Genomic DNA, 16308 nt, shown 5'->3' with positions numbered 1-16308 from the left:
TAACTCAGTATTTACCGATATTTAAAATTCAAAATGGCCGCAATCCCTGTGTTAACTCTAAACAGAAAAATAACATTTTCGAATTTCGAAAAACTAAGCAAGTAAAAAAATTCCTTACACCAAGAGTTTTAAAATGAACCCCCACAAGTTGTATATCAGAAAAGAATTGTAAAGTTTGAGAGTCCAACTCTGTGTCCCCGAGGAGCGTTCTACCTTAAGACTGGAGCACTGTCATTTCTTTCCAGCGTAGATTTCTAGTATGCTCCTCTACAAATACGTTTCAAACACGTAAGGGGAACCACGTTGGTTGCTGACCGAGCAATGGATGTATACAATGATGCATTTCTCAAAATAACCCACAAAAAACTGCTTAGTCGGGATTTCTACTATGTACTTTCGTACAGAAAGAAGTAACCTTGCTAATTTATCCTTGAATCTACTGCGGTGATACTATTGAATACATTTTAACAATTAGCTGCCTTTACCAGTTCAATTTTGAGAAAATGGGGTCAATGCCATGGAGTTGGCGATAACTGCGTCATTCTTGGTAGTCCCCTACCCCAAGCACATATGATTTAGGGAAAGGAACTACAGTAAGGGAAGTCCAGTCTATTTAGTTTCTAAGCAAGAGTTAATGGGCAATATTTAATACAGCAAAATCGAGTTTTATGACCATTATGAATGAAATCTAGTTCAAAGAGGCAAGAGTGTCCCTTATTTAGTGCGCGTGTCACACTCCGCCAAACTGGTGAACGCGTTACTAACCGATTTTAATTGAAGACAAAAACGGTCATTTTGTACATTACTAGATCTTTGTCACCAATGTTGTAAATTGTCACATTCTTATTGGAAAATTTGATGTTCCCGTCTTACTTCTGAAGATATATTGTATAGGAGTTAGCCATGGCCAATATTGTCTGTGGCCTTATGCAGTTCACCCCGGGAGTTCACCCTACTGCAAGGCAAAGTTTAGCCCTCAGATATGTCGGGAGCTGATTACGATTGGAGAATAATTATTCTCTACGGCATAGAATTCTAAAACAGTCCTTTACAAGTGACTTCTAAATCGTAACCGTGCAATGAAGGAACACAACAATTGTATTTATCAAAATCACAGAAAACCTGCTGAGTCAGCATCTGTTGGCAGGTTCTTTTGTACGATAGGGATAATCTTACCATTTAACCTTGAAATCTAGCACGGTAACACCACTTTTGGGTTACTTTTTTAAAATGGTTTCTTTTGAAGTTTTTTTTTAAACTTTCATAGAAATTACAACATTACCATGTTCTTTTCGTGCATTTCTATACGCAAAACTATTGGCATTGGCTGAAACTATCTGAAAGTATACCGACATCTAGCCCTGAGTACAATGCAGTGTGTTCCTGGCGTTATACGGCCTCCTTGTCGTGGGAGGCCGTATAACGCCGGGGACACACCGCATTGTACGCAGGGCCAACCTACAACATATCCTGCACAATAACTTTGGTAGCTGCCCTCTCTGATGTCACTAGTGAGCCATCTTCATAGCGTAACAACGATTCAAAGATTAATTGAATTGCATTCGTGCCTATTGTTGAAATACGACAGAACACGGCCCCTCCACGAATGCGTGTACAAACGAATCTGACAAAAAAAACACGAGCTTACGGTGAAAGGGGGTTACGCCAGTTTCTTCACCTTCGTCAGCTGCGGGGTTTGATACACTGTCAGTAGGTTCGTTGACCACTCTAAGCACCACTTGTACTGTCCCGTTGCGTGTAGAGTCGACATTGCCGGGAACTGTCTCCGTACGAGTCGACGGGTTCTTATCGGCCGTGGACGGTACGATATGTTTCTTTTGTGGTCCTGAAAACAAAGTGAAGCGACTTTTACATTTCCTCAAGCTGAATTTTGCTATCACTTAACAGTAGCTGTAACTTTCGATTAATTTTCCAATTGTTTTCGTTTTTTAACTTAAACTAAACTTTCTTCAAAGCATGTTGATGTTGAGATATAATTGTTGTTGTTGGCCAGTGAATTCCTGTCAGGACTAGAATTCATACGTAAAGTGCAGCTATACATTTATGTACGACGTGATATAGACGTTCTCTTGGCGAGTTGAACAGCAAGTGTGAAGAGGAACAGGAATTTGCAATGGACATAAAATGATGCATCAAAACTATCACCTTTATAGGACGAGAGATTAAAGAACTAGTCTATGATTGCAAAACAAACAGGTCGGTTTCTTTGGCCTGGGAGACAGGGAGTTGGTTGGGATCGCTCTGTTTTGAATTTTGGTCATAGGTGGGTCACTATGCTGTGGAAATGTTCAATAAGGGGTCAGTGTGATTTTTATTGTAAGATACCGGTAAATAATCGCATGGAATGCAAATACCACCCAAAATTGTATATTCAGCTGCAGTTTTTGGCTTATCCCTACCTTTCCTTTATCAGAAATATGTATAAGAACTCTGTAGGGAGGTTTGCCGCTTTTTGATGTCTGTAAGCAATAATCCAACACACCCTCCCCTGCTCCCGCCTCAGAAGAAGAAACTGAACAGCCCGGATCCCTATTTTAATTCAATTCAATTCAATATAACTTGATTTATACGAAAACTGAGTATGCGGGAACTCAGACATAAAAATCCACTATAAATACCCTTGTTGTGAACGTACACATTATTTAAAAGCTGAAATGCGGTTATGAAAACAAAGAAATTTTTGTCGGTGCGACCAGTGAGCCAGAAACGTAAATGCCAACTGGAAGGAAGCAAATTAAAGTCTGGGAATAAGATATGAACAAATATTGAAGTGTTGATAATATTTTCAGCCTTTCCTAAGGTTTCCTAACATTATTGGCTACTCGAATTTCATGACGAATTTCTCCGTGGTATACAAATTGTGTTGAGCTCACTGAAACAATTGTACATAAAGTCTAAGCTGCTTTTAACTAATGGGTTTTGCCTCCAACAAAAACAGGAGTTTGCTTCCAACAAAAAGGAAAACAATAAAAACGCATCCGAGGAAAGGGATGAGCTATTGCTATCAGCCTCGAATCGGGCTAGTATTCTTGTGTGCCTAAAATACCGACGTAGTCACAACCGAGAGCCGAAGGACGGCTCGCGTGCCAGCGCAAAAGACGTGAAGTCGCTTTTGCCCTTGCGAAACGTTCAAACTGCTCGCCAAGACAGCAAATCTCGTTGTCAATAGCCTAAAGCAATGCAGATCCTGCTTCGAGATGCCGTCAGACTGGGTGTTTGAATCGTATTTGAATTTGTTATCAAGAAGGAAACTTAAAGTAGGAGGAAGTTGCAAAGGGTTTGCAAAGAGATTTCCTCCTCAAGAGCGCAATCGTGTCTTCTGAAGACAAACTCGCTGACAGCGGACCATATCTCTTTGAACAAAAGAAGTGAAATTAGAGCGCCACCAATCGTCCACACTGTACACAAGTGACCGCCTCTTTGATCAGGTTCTGCAGTCGTCAATATTCGGGGTGCGACGGTACGACAACCCTGAAGAGGAAATGTTTGACCAAAGCTATAAGTTTCCCACAAACTATGGAATCGCCATTATGAAGTATTTCCGGTCGGAGGAAGATTTATAATCAATTGATTGTAGGAATCACGTTTCCTTTTAGACAAATTCGCAGGTTGATCACCTAACATTGAAACATGAATAAGTCGACTAAGCGGAGATCATCTTAGGAGAACAGCTGCGGACAATCACATGTTTTGTACACGAACACAAAGATATGATAAACCAGATATGAACTGAATATGCTCACGTGTTTTACAACAGGTTCATTAATAGTAGTACGCTTCACAGAACAATAAGATATATGTTATCACTAAATGAAGCAGGTTTTCTCAACATCGCACAATACTCTCAGATTTTAATCACTAATTACAAAACTTTATTTAATATGCAAATGAGCTGTTAATTAACTTGACACTGGTCAATGCTTCATGGGACAATTAGATATCCATCAAATCAACATTTGTAGCACGTTTCATTTAATTTAATACAGAAATTTTAGAGTAATGTCACTAATTACAAAGTTCATTAAATATGCAAATAATCCCTATATTAACTTTACACTGTTCAATGATTCATAGCACAATTAAATATTTATCAAATCAATATCTGTAGCGGGTTTCATAAAATTTGGTGCCGTAATTTCAGAGTTATATACCTAATTACAAAGTTTATTAAATATGCAAATGAACCCTTAATTAACTTTACACTACTAAATGCTTTACAACACAGTTAGATATCTGTCAGATCAGTATATGCAGCAGTTTTCATCACATTTGATGCAGCTATTTCGGAGTTATATGACTACTTATAAAACTTCATGAAATATGCAAATGAGCTAATTATTAACTTGACACTGTTCAATGCTTCTCAGTACAAATGGATATTTATCAGATCAACATCTGTAGCAAGTTTCATCAAATTTAACACTGTAATTTTGGAGTAATATCACTAATTACAAAGTTCATTAAATATGCAAATAAACCCTTAATTAACTTCACACAAGTAAATGCTCTACACCACAATTAGATATCTGTCGGATCAGTATCTGAAGCAGATTTCATAACATTTGGTGCAGTTATTTTGGAGTTATATCACTAATTACAAAACTTCATAAAATATGCAAATGACCTATTTGTTTAACTTGACACTGCCAAATGCTTCTCAGTACAATTAGATATTTATCAAAACAATATCTGTACCGAATTTCAAAGACTTGGGAGCCGTAATGTCAGAGTTATATACCTAATTACAAAGTTCATTAAATATGCAAATGAACCCTTAATTAATTTCACACTACTGAATGCTTTACACTACAGTTAGATATCAGTCGGATCAGTATCTGCAGCAGATTTCGTCACATTTGGTGAAGTTATATCGGAGTTATATGACTAATTACAAAACTTCATAAAATATGCAAATGACCTATTTAATAACTTGACACTGTCCAATGCTTCTAAGTATAATTAGATATGTATCAGATCAATATTTGTTGCAAGTATCATCAAGTTTGGTGCAGGAATTTCAGAGTTATCTCACTAAAAACAAAAGTTCATTAAATATGCAAATGAGAAGGTTATTGACATGACACTCACAGTATCATCATAATGTTCTTAGATTGTCATCTGTGAAAAGTTTCATGAAATTTTGTGCAGTATTTCTTGATATATGTCTACACTGTCATTACCGTCTCCACAGGGAAACCATTGTACGGAAAAAAACGATATTGCATAAATTCATTAATATGCAAGCCACACTAACCAAAATCTAATCAGTTCTTGCAAGTAGCATATGGTACCTGTGTACCAAATCTGATTTGAATCCGTCCAGGCGTTTTTGAGTTATCGTGTAAACAGACAGACAGACACACACACACACACACACACACACACTCACACACACACACACACACACACGGACAGACAGACAGACATCGCTATGACAATAGCCCACGTGTTTACACACGTGAGCTAAAAATGGCAAATTGTTGGAGTGGTACCAAAATTGTCGACACTATCAAATGTCATAACTCCGAGAAGGAAAAAAAACTTATTACACTGAATGAAATATTTACACTTCAGAGATTTATTTGTACCAGACTGCCAGAGCCAGATAATCAAGGAGACGCTTGAAATTCCATATCCTGTGAAGAAAGATTAATAAATAATAGCAATCTGACCGTCGCTATAATCTGAACTCCATTCTGAATCAGCGCTCGACGAACTCCAGCTCCAACTCGAACTCCACCATAAATAGCTGGATGAGCTCTCTCCATAACTGTCGTGGCTAGACATTTGGGAGTCCGTTGTTCCAGGTTCTTCTTCCCCTCTGCCTAATGTGGCTGACACCAGTATTTGACTGACTGAAATGAAATCACTGAAGGCATGGTGACGTTGAAAGACACGTTATGTCTGCTCATACCAAGAAAATAGAAAATAAGCTGTTTAAATCGCATGAAGGTATTCCTACCTATGTCTACCAGGCGCCAAATGTAAAATAATTATTTTACACATTAGAAGAACATATTCATACGAAAAGGGTGTATTTGCATGCATTTATCAATAAAAAACTACTATAGCATAAGTATAAATAAATCAATACAGACATAAGTAAATACATATATGAGTGAAAAAACATACATATATGTGAACCAATTCACACAAGACCTATGAAGACAGACATATACATACATACGTGCATACGTACGTGCATACATACATACATACATCGTACGTGCATACATACATACATACATACATACATACATACATACATACATACATACATACATACATACATACATACATACATACATACATACATACATACATACATACATACATACATGCATACATACATACATTCATACATACATACATACATGCACTCACGCACGCACGCACATACATACATACATACATACATACATACATACATACATACATACATACATACATACATACATACATACATACATACATACATACATACATACACAAGCCCATATGCACTCATGCACGCACGCACATACATACATACATACATACATAGCCCATATGCACTCATGCACGCACGCACGCACATACACACAAACCCACACACTCATATACATACATACATACATACATACATACATACATACATACATACATACATACATATACATACATACATACATATATACATACATACATATACACACATACAGGATCGAAAAGTTTACATGAGGGGAACGAAGTACGCATGCGTATATCCACTCGCACACACACACTGCTACTCGGAAAAGTTTACATGAGGGGGAACGAAATACGCATGCGTATATCTACTCGCACACACACACACACACACACACTGCTCTGAAAAGTTTACATGAGGGGGAACGAAATACGCATGCGTATATCTACTCGCACACACACACACACACACACACACACACTGATCCACGCCGCCCTGGAAGATATCCTATAATGCATTGCTGTAAGCCCAACGCCTAAACCGGAAATAGGCTCATTTGGCGTCAAGACACCAAGGCGAGCGGACCGGCCTCGCTCATCCAATCTTGCCGCATATGGCAAGCAATTGCGATAATGACGAATGCTTTATTTCCAAAAATCAGTAAATGACATGCTTTATCCATCCGTACTTCAGTGAGACACGTTCCCCAGTCAGTAAATGACAATGGGGCCGGGGTACCCCAGGCCTCCCACAAGTATCAGAGTGTTCACAGCCCCGTGGATAGCTGTGATATCGCAGCGGTACTCGTGGCGAACGCGATCGAGTCATTGGGGTCATCGCCACAGGGCGATGACCCCAAACCAATGACCCGAGCGCGTTCGACACGCCACAAGTACCGCTGCGATATCACAGCAACCCCGTGGATTGTTGTAGTGAAGCCAGCAGTTTTTCTCACAGAAACAAGTTGCATAATGTACTCAGTAAAACGTTGTCAGGTACATGTAACATGAAAACTGACTGAGGTCGAAGTGACTAAGGCACCGGATTGATTTGACCACAAACAACGACAAGAGGGTGTGAATTACTTGGGTCGAAACGGACAGGGTCGAGGTGACCTGCTGCCCCGGTCCTCAACTGCAGGCCTGACGGCCTGGCTATGTTTAGGCCTACATAAGGCGTCCACATTTTAGAAAATCACTAAAAGTAGGCAGAAAGAAAGCCCCCATTACATGAAAACGCTAGGGGTCGATAGGGGTCGGATGACAGTTTGACACATTTCGTACCATTAAGAGTCGAATGATACTACATTGACCGGGTTGACCATATGACTTTCATCAAAAAACGTCCGGGGAAAAGTGAATACATTTGATGTTTGACCAAACTTTACAAAGCATCAATTTTTCGATCAAAAAATTCACGCGTAGAACTAATGAAAATTCGTAAAAAAAATACCACTGCCTTGTACATCAGGCACTAAAATGTCGTAGGCGTGAAAATGAGTTTAGGGGAGAACCATTTGATTTCTGGGGGGATATGGAGGATTTTGAGAAAAAAAAATTTGTCACCAGGTGAGAGAGAAGAAAAAAAAAATTGATCCTGTCATGGCCTGAGAAAAAAAAATTGTCATAACAGACAGAAGAGAAAAAAAATTGTCACAATGCACCAGAAATAAGCAAAATTTGGAAACCTTATTCTCATGTATTCTTTGCCGGCGCGCCGCCATAGGCGGCGCAAATGTTTTACCACAAGCAATTCTTATGTTTCTTTTCCCAGCACTTATGATATAAGCATGCACTACATAGGTCTACTTTACACCTCAGTACACTCAATGTTTTCCTTCCCTTTTCTGACCCAAGAAATCATATTTCAGGATTTCTGTTGCAATATCTCAATGGCATAGGCACTATCTAAAGGGGACTATTTGACTTCTGTAAATTGTGAAAATTTAAAACACAAGACAGGAGTCAATAAACTAGTGTTAAACCAATATATTATTTTCTTAATATAAATTTGTTAGAAAGATGTAGCTTGACAATGAAAAATTGAGGAACAACAAATATAATGAAATACAATGTGTGAGCCTTGTTTTTCTGACCACAAACACCGGATCGCAAACATACCATATTCAGGCTTTTCATTAGAAGCTGGCAGCTGGAGAAATGACACAAGAAGGTCAGAGATTTTCCGTGAACTTCCTGTATATTCATTTGTCTTCAGTCTCTGGCAAACAGAACTGTTTTTCACACATTGTATTGTCATTGTTTGGTTGTTGAATATTGTGACTCAAAAACTGATCATGCAAAAAATGTAAAAAATATCAGTGTTCAATGTCATTTTCAAACAGTTTTACCGAGTGCAAAATAAACAGAAACTCCTCTCAGATTGCACCATTAAACACATCAATTTCTCAAAATTCCCAATACGAGAGGGAGAACCCCCCCTCTCGTGCTCTCCCCCTTGGGGTATTCTGACAGTTTCACTTAGTTAAAAAAATTAAAAAACACCTCTCAGATTGCACCAGACTGCACCATTGCACACATCAATATCTTAAAAATTTCTATCCAAGATAGGGAAAGCCCCTGTGACACTTTCCCCCTAAGCCTCTCTCATGTTCTCCCCCTGTACTTTCAAATTCTGCCCGGTCAGATATCCTAGTGAAAACCCTGTCATAATATCCATCCAAATTAAACAATATACTATATAATTAGATACTGCGTGATCTTTTATATCTTTATTTTATTGTGACTTTGAATTTCATTTTGATGGGTTCACCTTTTTTGAACCATCATGAGATAACTGATGATAGTCTAGCAGGGTACATCAGGATTTGAAAGGTCTTTACTGTTGCTGTATTTTGTAAATTTTACAATTACATGTATTGGTATTAAACTTTTCTAAGTGGGGGATCAGTCAAAATTTCAGAGTTAGAGAGGGAGGTTACTCAAATTCATCATGGTTGGCGGGGGGGGTCACTCGAAATTTCGGAGTTCCAGGCCATTGATGACCAATAAAAAAAAAATTTGCACTGCTACTCCATTTGAAAAAAAAATTGATGCAGGTCTGACAGTAGAAAAAAAAATTGCTGTCACTCTGACAGGAAAAAAAAATTTGCTTCCATACCCTTTTCCTCCATACCCCCCCCCCCAGAAATCAAATGGTTCTCCCCTTATTAGAAAATACACAGTGGCTCTTAATATTAGTTTGAAAATTCCAGTTCTCCGTACTCCGTTGCTGTCTAGTTCCAGTGGGCATACTTGGCATTCCAGACATTCATTCCCTGCTGAGTGGAGCTACGTACGATCCTGAGTAAAGTAAGCAGAGAGTTTAGAGAGCAGAGAGTTTAGCAGTAAAGCTGTTGCTTTAGTTCCAGTAAGCTGTTGCTGTAGTTCCTGTTGAATGCTGTATTTAACCATTAAAGAATATAAGCCGAATGGCAGAGAGCTGTAATACACGACTCCCAGTGTTTTATTGGCCTGGGTTGGGCCGTTAACCCAGCAGAACTTCGCCGGCATGGCAGGTACCATTAAGTCAGAAACCCTTACGGGGCCTCTAAGCAGTGTAGTATTACTCAGGCCGGCTACCACTTTACCACTGTGTAAAGCCCTGTACGAACCCGACTCACGACACAAAGGCAAGAAAGAGAAAAAGTGTCGCACATCTTTGTCATCGTCACTAGCCTTCGACGCCGCGAGGTACGTAGAGTCCGAGTTAGGAGTGAGCTCCCCGGTGTGGCACTTCCGGGCCTGCAGATCGTCGCGTCAGTGTGTGTATCTCAGAGAGAGTAGCAATGTGTGTGTGTGTTTGTTGTGTGTGTGTGTGTGTGTGTGTGTAAGTGTGTGTGTGCGAGTGGATATACGCATGCGTACTTCGTTCCCCCTCATGTAAACTTTTCAGAGCAGTGTGTGTGTGTGCGAGTAGATATACGCATGCGTATTTCGTTCCCCCTCATGTAAACTTTTCCGAGTAGCAGTGTGTGTGTGTGTGTGTGTGTGTGTGTGAGTGTGTGTGTGTGTGTGCGACTGGATATACGCATGCGTACTTCGTTCCCCTCATGTAAACTTTTCGATCCTGTATGTGTGTATATGTATGTATGTATGTATGTATGTATGTATGTATGTATGTATGTATGTATGTATGTATGTATGTATGTATGTATGTATGTATGTGCGTGCGTGCGTGCGTGAGTGCATGCATGCATGTATGTATGTATGTATGTATGTATGTATGTATGTATGTATGTATGTATGTATGTATGTATGTATGTATGTATGTATGCACGTACGTATGCACGTATGCACGTACGTATGCACGTATGTATGTGCGTGCGTGAGTGCATGTATGTATGTATGTATGTATGTATGTATGTATGAATGTATGTATGTATGTATGTATGTATGTATGTATGTATGTATGTATGTATGTATGTATGTATGTATGTATGTATGTATGTATGTATGTATGTATGTATGTATGTATGTATGTATGCACGTACGTATGTATGTATGTATGCACGTACGTATGCACGTATGTATGTATATGTCTGTCTTCATGTCTTGTGTGAATTGGTTCACATATATGTATGTTTTTTCACTCATGTATGTATTTACTTATGTCTGTATTGATTTATTTATACTTATGCTATAGTAGTTTATTTTTATTGATAAATGCATGCAAATACACCCTTTTCGTATGAATATGTTCTTCTAATGTGTAAAATAATTATTTTACATTTGGCGCCTGGTATATGTCCGACCACAAGACATAGACAGATTTATCGATAATTTCAAAAGCGAAGAAAAATCCTCACAAAAGATCTAATATTCACGTAGACATTAAAGATCTTGTTTATAGGAATCTGCGCAGGCGTATCAGTACTGCAGGCATGATACACCTAACTATTATGCTCGCCTTGTTGCCGCATTTTTATATCGGATTGTATCAAAAACCGACACGAATACAAGCATCAGTATTTATACCATAGTTATACTACACCATGTACTGTTCCAGAACTGTGCGAAGTTCAACAAAATAAAATTGGTGAAACCTGTTGCAGCCCACTGGCGGAAGCTATTCAAAATTGCTGGTTAAGTAGATGTGTGGCGGTTGTGCTGAACCGCCTTGCGAAATAAGTTGAAGAGCGTGTGTGTGGGCACATTGTCATTGTGCCAATTTTGAACGAAATCAGTTTGGGGCTCGTAGGCTAAATGCTCGCCTACAAACGCGTTGAAGGGCCTAATTTCCACCCGCACTTGTTCCCGATATAGCATGTGAGGTCTCTTTCATGCACGTTCTCAAACCACTTTGCACCATGTACAAAACCGAAGGTGTGATGCTGTCGCGAGGAGCAAAGCATCAAAAGATGTAAAACCACAAGTATGCTGTTACAGTACGGCTGCCTTCATTGATTTTAGTTTTTTTGTGAAATTAATTACGATGAAATATCTGCAATGTTTATATGATGTTTTGCAATGCCTGGTTCCTGTGTCTGTTTATCGTTCTCACTGCTCTGTTTACGAACACGCTCAGGCTATTATTGACCACTAACGTTGGCGGTTACGATGGTTTAGCAAATGCAGAAAGAAGCGACAGCATAATGTATAAAAAGTTCGTCTTCATACCGGCCTTTAATACTCGGGCAACTTACCACATTTAGGTAGCATGCGCTTCGAAAATAAAAGATTTGAATTTTTGCTAAAATTTTTGTTAAGGAATCTTTAAGCTTTCCTCACTCAAAATTACGAAAAAATGGGGGTCACCGTGCAAAAGTTTGGTACTAGAGAAACAAATAACTCGACGTTTACCGATACTTGAAATTCAAAATGGCCGCCGTCACTTTGTAAACCCTATGAGGAAAAGTTAAATATTCTAATGTCCCAAAAATAAGCCGGGTAAAGTTTAATTACTTCGTGAGCATCAAAATAAACCCCTACAAGTGATTGAACAAAAGTATTCTAAAAAGTTTGAGAATCCAAATACATGCCCCGAGGCGCATTCTACGTTAAAGAGTCCAACAAAAGTGATCGTCTCAGCATGAAAGTTAGATTTGTCAATGAGATATCAAATGAATACGACGGATGGATCTCTTGGTTTGACATCATGTCACCTATAGATGATGATTGGCTCATTCAAAGAACGAGTTACTATTCTGTTTCGGGATAGCCCTCAAAAATTGTATGCAGGCGTCTCATAAGGTAAATCCAAGCGGATGTACCAAATGGTACACGACAAAATTTATGCTTCGCGAGACACAAGGCGATGCTTATCGTAAACGGTGAGTCAGACAGAAATAGGCAAGTTTCTCATGATACATATTACAGGTGAATCAGTACTACCTTCGTTTCTTTGAGGCATTGTATTTTCAGAGTCGTGCGGCGCGTTACCCTCGATGACTTCAGATAGTTCAACAGACTTGACGCCCGTCCAATAGGTGTCATGATCTGTTGCTATCGTTGCCCTGTGAAGGAAGGGGAGATGATTATCATAACGATTTGTGTCATGTATGTCTGTTGTCTCGAAATATATCAGAAATCGCGCTTCGAGACAGTCGTTAAAAACTGAGTGCTGTTAGATACCTTCATTTAATGTCGAAACAAATCACTGTAGCTGTTGCAGAGAAGAGTGTCGTCAATATAGTATACAACATGGTAGAATGCGCCTCTTGGAGAAATATTCGGACTCCCAAACTTTCAGAGTTCTTTTCCGATCTACCACTTGCGGGGCCTTATTTTATAGCTCTTGGGGGAAGAAACATTTCACCGTCTTAGTTTTTAGAAAATTGAAAATTTATTTTGCCCGATAAACTTAAGACAGGGATAGCGACTGTATCGTATTTCAAATACCGGTCAATGTCTTGTTTCTCTCGTACCAAAATTTGCAAGGTGACCCCTGATTTTTACATTTTATTTGGTGAGAGAATGGTTAAAAGTTTCATCTAGGAGAGTTTGGGCTAAAGTTTAAATCTTTCACTTTCGAGACGCATACTACCTTAACAATTGCTACTAAAAAATTACATCATTGCTGCAAACTATAGAAAAGGCCATCATTTCAAGGAATGTAAACTGTTCACAGGTTTTTAAATAATTTTCCGTGGATCAAGTCAGTCTGAGACAAAACTAAATTGTCAGCAGGAAGAAAGGGTGCGTCAAGCAGTATTGATGATTTCCATACTTCAGATCAGTCGATGATGATGACAATGATGATAATAACGATAGAAAACCAAGACGCAGAAACAAACCTGAAACTTGAATGACGAGTGGCTTTCACTAGCACGACAAAATGCTGTAGCATGAAAATAAAAACCTTACACGAATTCGATCGGCCCTAATCCGATAGAGGGCGCCGTCCATGTGATCTCTAATCCCGCCTTTGGCCGCTCGTTCGAGTGAGTGACAGTGTCGCCTTCGTTTGTGCAGGTGAGAAGTTTCATGCCCGACGGTGGGTCGCTGAAGCTACCGACTGGAGTTGTCTGACCTTGTTGTCGAGCTTGCAACATCACCCCTCCGTATTCACTTCCTTCCAGTTGCACTACAAAACAATAAAGAAATTCTAAAAATGTCCCAGAGCATGCTCTACAACTTGAACATGTAGTGGACATGCATGACAAACCATTACGCTTCAGGGAAGTTGAAGCACAATTCAGGGAAGTTGAAGCACAATTCAGGGAAGTTGAAGCACAATTCAGGGAAATTGAAGCACAATGTCTAGTTATCGAGGACTATAAATGTGCCAATGTTATGCCATAGAAAGGTGTATCTGCTTGATACTCGATCAGCTTCCGGATTTTGTCAAATATTTGCTTTTCAAAAACCCTGTAACCGTGAAGTTAAACTGCCATCGTCTTCTTCTTGTGAATTTATCGTGTTTGAAGGAGGTTAAAATTAACGAACTTCCAAACGATCATTTAAGGAACTGTTGAGAGGGTTTTAGGTCAGATACGATTACTTCCGTTCACCACGATCGTATTTTAAATTATCAACTGCCCCCAAGTCTCAGCACACCTCAACTGTTGTTGTATACTAAGGCATTTTAAAGTCTGAAAACACACGAACGAAAGGCAACAGCAGCGATATTATGTTTAAAAACCGGCAGCGGCGATACATTATTAATTCATTCATTCATTCATTCATTCATTCATTCATTCATTCATTCATTCATTCATTCATTCATTCATTCATTCATTCACACACTTAACATAAAACAATGGATCCAGCTACATATTTTATCTGAGAAGGGGAGAAGCAAAGGGGCTTCCTCAATTCAAGGGCACCAAGCCACGGTAACTTCCGGGTCTGGAACACAATTTTCGTCACTGCTGGTGCATTGGCCTGACGCGATCTCTCTCTCTCTCTCTCTCTCTCTCTCTCTCTCTCTCTCTCTCTCTCTCTCTCTCATCCTCTCTCTCTCTCTCTCTCTCTCTCTCTCTCTCTCTCTCTCTCTCTCTCTCTCTCTCTCTCTCTCTCTCTCTCCATACTATCACCCGGCGTTCTAGTAAGTTGATGTATGCAATGTTTAGTTCGATAAAATTGTTACCATATGTGTTCAAACATGTATTATCTTGAAATATAGCAAAAAACGTTTGAGATATGCATACCATTAGCCACCCCGTCACATTTATTAAAGGAAAGTAATTAACATATTTCTTTTCGATGCCGTCATTTCCGGTGACGACGCTGAAAGTCAGTTAGGAAATCAGCAACATATGGCGCATAAAGCTACTGTTTATAAGTACGTTCCTTTCACACCCATGCTGCAGGCAAAATAAATGTATCTAGAGATTTCTAAAATGCTTATGAAATGTAAAAAGTCTTAAAATTTGCTGACTTTATGAAATCACAACCAATATGTTTTATACGTTAAACATCTCATTCATTGTGAAAATTGTTTTTTTTTAAATATATTTCCTTGTCTTTTGTTGTCTTTGTGCTCGAATTTTTCAAGACGTTTTGAGAGAGAGAGAGAGAGAGAGAGAGAGAGAGAGAGAGAGATTATACTTCATTTTCCTTGTTTCTGGTCTTGTATATATATTTCATATCACTCTTTCTTAGAAAATGACTCGGAAAGCAATTAATAGGTGTCATATTTAGAAACAAAGGTATTTTTAACATTTTCCGTTTACTTTTTTTACATTTTTTTTCTACTCCGTTTTGGCTCGTTAGGTGCCCTGGTGTATCACGGTATTTCGCAAAGGAGTCAATAAGAGCATCTTGATGTCTTGACTCATGTAAGTGATATTTCACATACCTGTAACCTGGCTACCTGGGCTGTAACTGACGGTCGAGAGACTCAGTCCAACCGGAGACGTTCCCTCTTGCGGGGACAACGGGTCGCCTTGCGATGAGTGCCCCGGTGTCATGGATTCGCAAGCGCTTGTCGGCGCGCCCGACCCGTATCCATCGATGAATTTGACAGAAGATGCGAAGATCGTTACAAGCAGGCAAAGATAGCTGAGGTTCTTCATCATCTTGCACTGCATAAATCTATTTTTGCCGAGGTGACACTGATTTTAGGAATGTTGCCTTCGCAAGGACCAAAGGATAAATGATAGCCTTCACGTATGATGTTCTTTTTTTGCAACAGATGCGCACGCATACTTCCTCCGTCACCAGTAGCTTACGTTGTGGCACTGAAGGTTTCCATACCAACCGAACATCTGTTTTATGATTCTAACATCAAAGATGATGAACTTAAATAAAAATTATAAGTCTTCTTTTAATAATCCGCAAAGAAATTAAAGTGAGTTCTTTAACATTTCATATTTTGCTGTTTTTTGAGACACGGTACAATGTGAATGTAGGTATATGCGTAACTTACTTGTGTAGGGCTTGTTTAATTATATGCTA

The 16308-nt window shown here is 39.1% G+C and overlaps 1 protein-coding gene across 1 annotated transcript; it reads right to left on the bottom strand.

Annotated features, from left to right (window-relative positions):
• Positions 1-5670: 5670 nt before the first annotated feature.
• Positions 5671-15953, bottom strand: LOC139132211 (putative defense protein 3). The gene is made up of 4 exons (XM_070698601.1): positions 15710-15953; positions 13774-13993; positions 12802-12923; positions 5671-5876 (listed from the first exon to the last, which is right to left on the bottom strand). The coding sequence occupies exons 1-4, from the start codon at positions 15939-15941 to the stop codon at positions 5671-5673; spliced, it is 780 nt and encodes a 259-aa protein (XP_070554702.1). The 5' UTR covers positions 15942-15953.
• Between the last annotated feature and the right edge of the window lie 355 nt (positions 15954-16308).

Source organism: Ptychodera flava, chromosome 4, assembly GCF_041260155.1.
Source record: "Ptychodera flava strain L36383 chromosome 4, AS_Pfla_20210202, whole genome shotgun sequence".
NCBI classification, from domain to species: Eukaryota; Metazoa; Hemichordata; class Enteropneusta; family Ptychoderidae; genus Ptychodera; species Ptychodera flava.
This window is presented reverse-complemented; position numbering and strand designations above follow the sequence as displayed.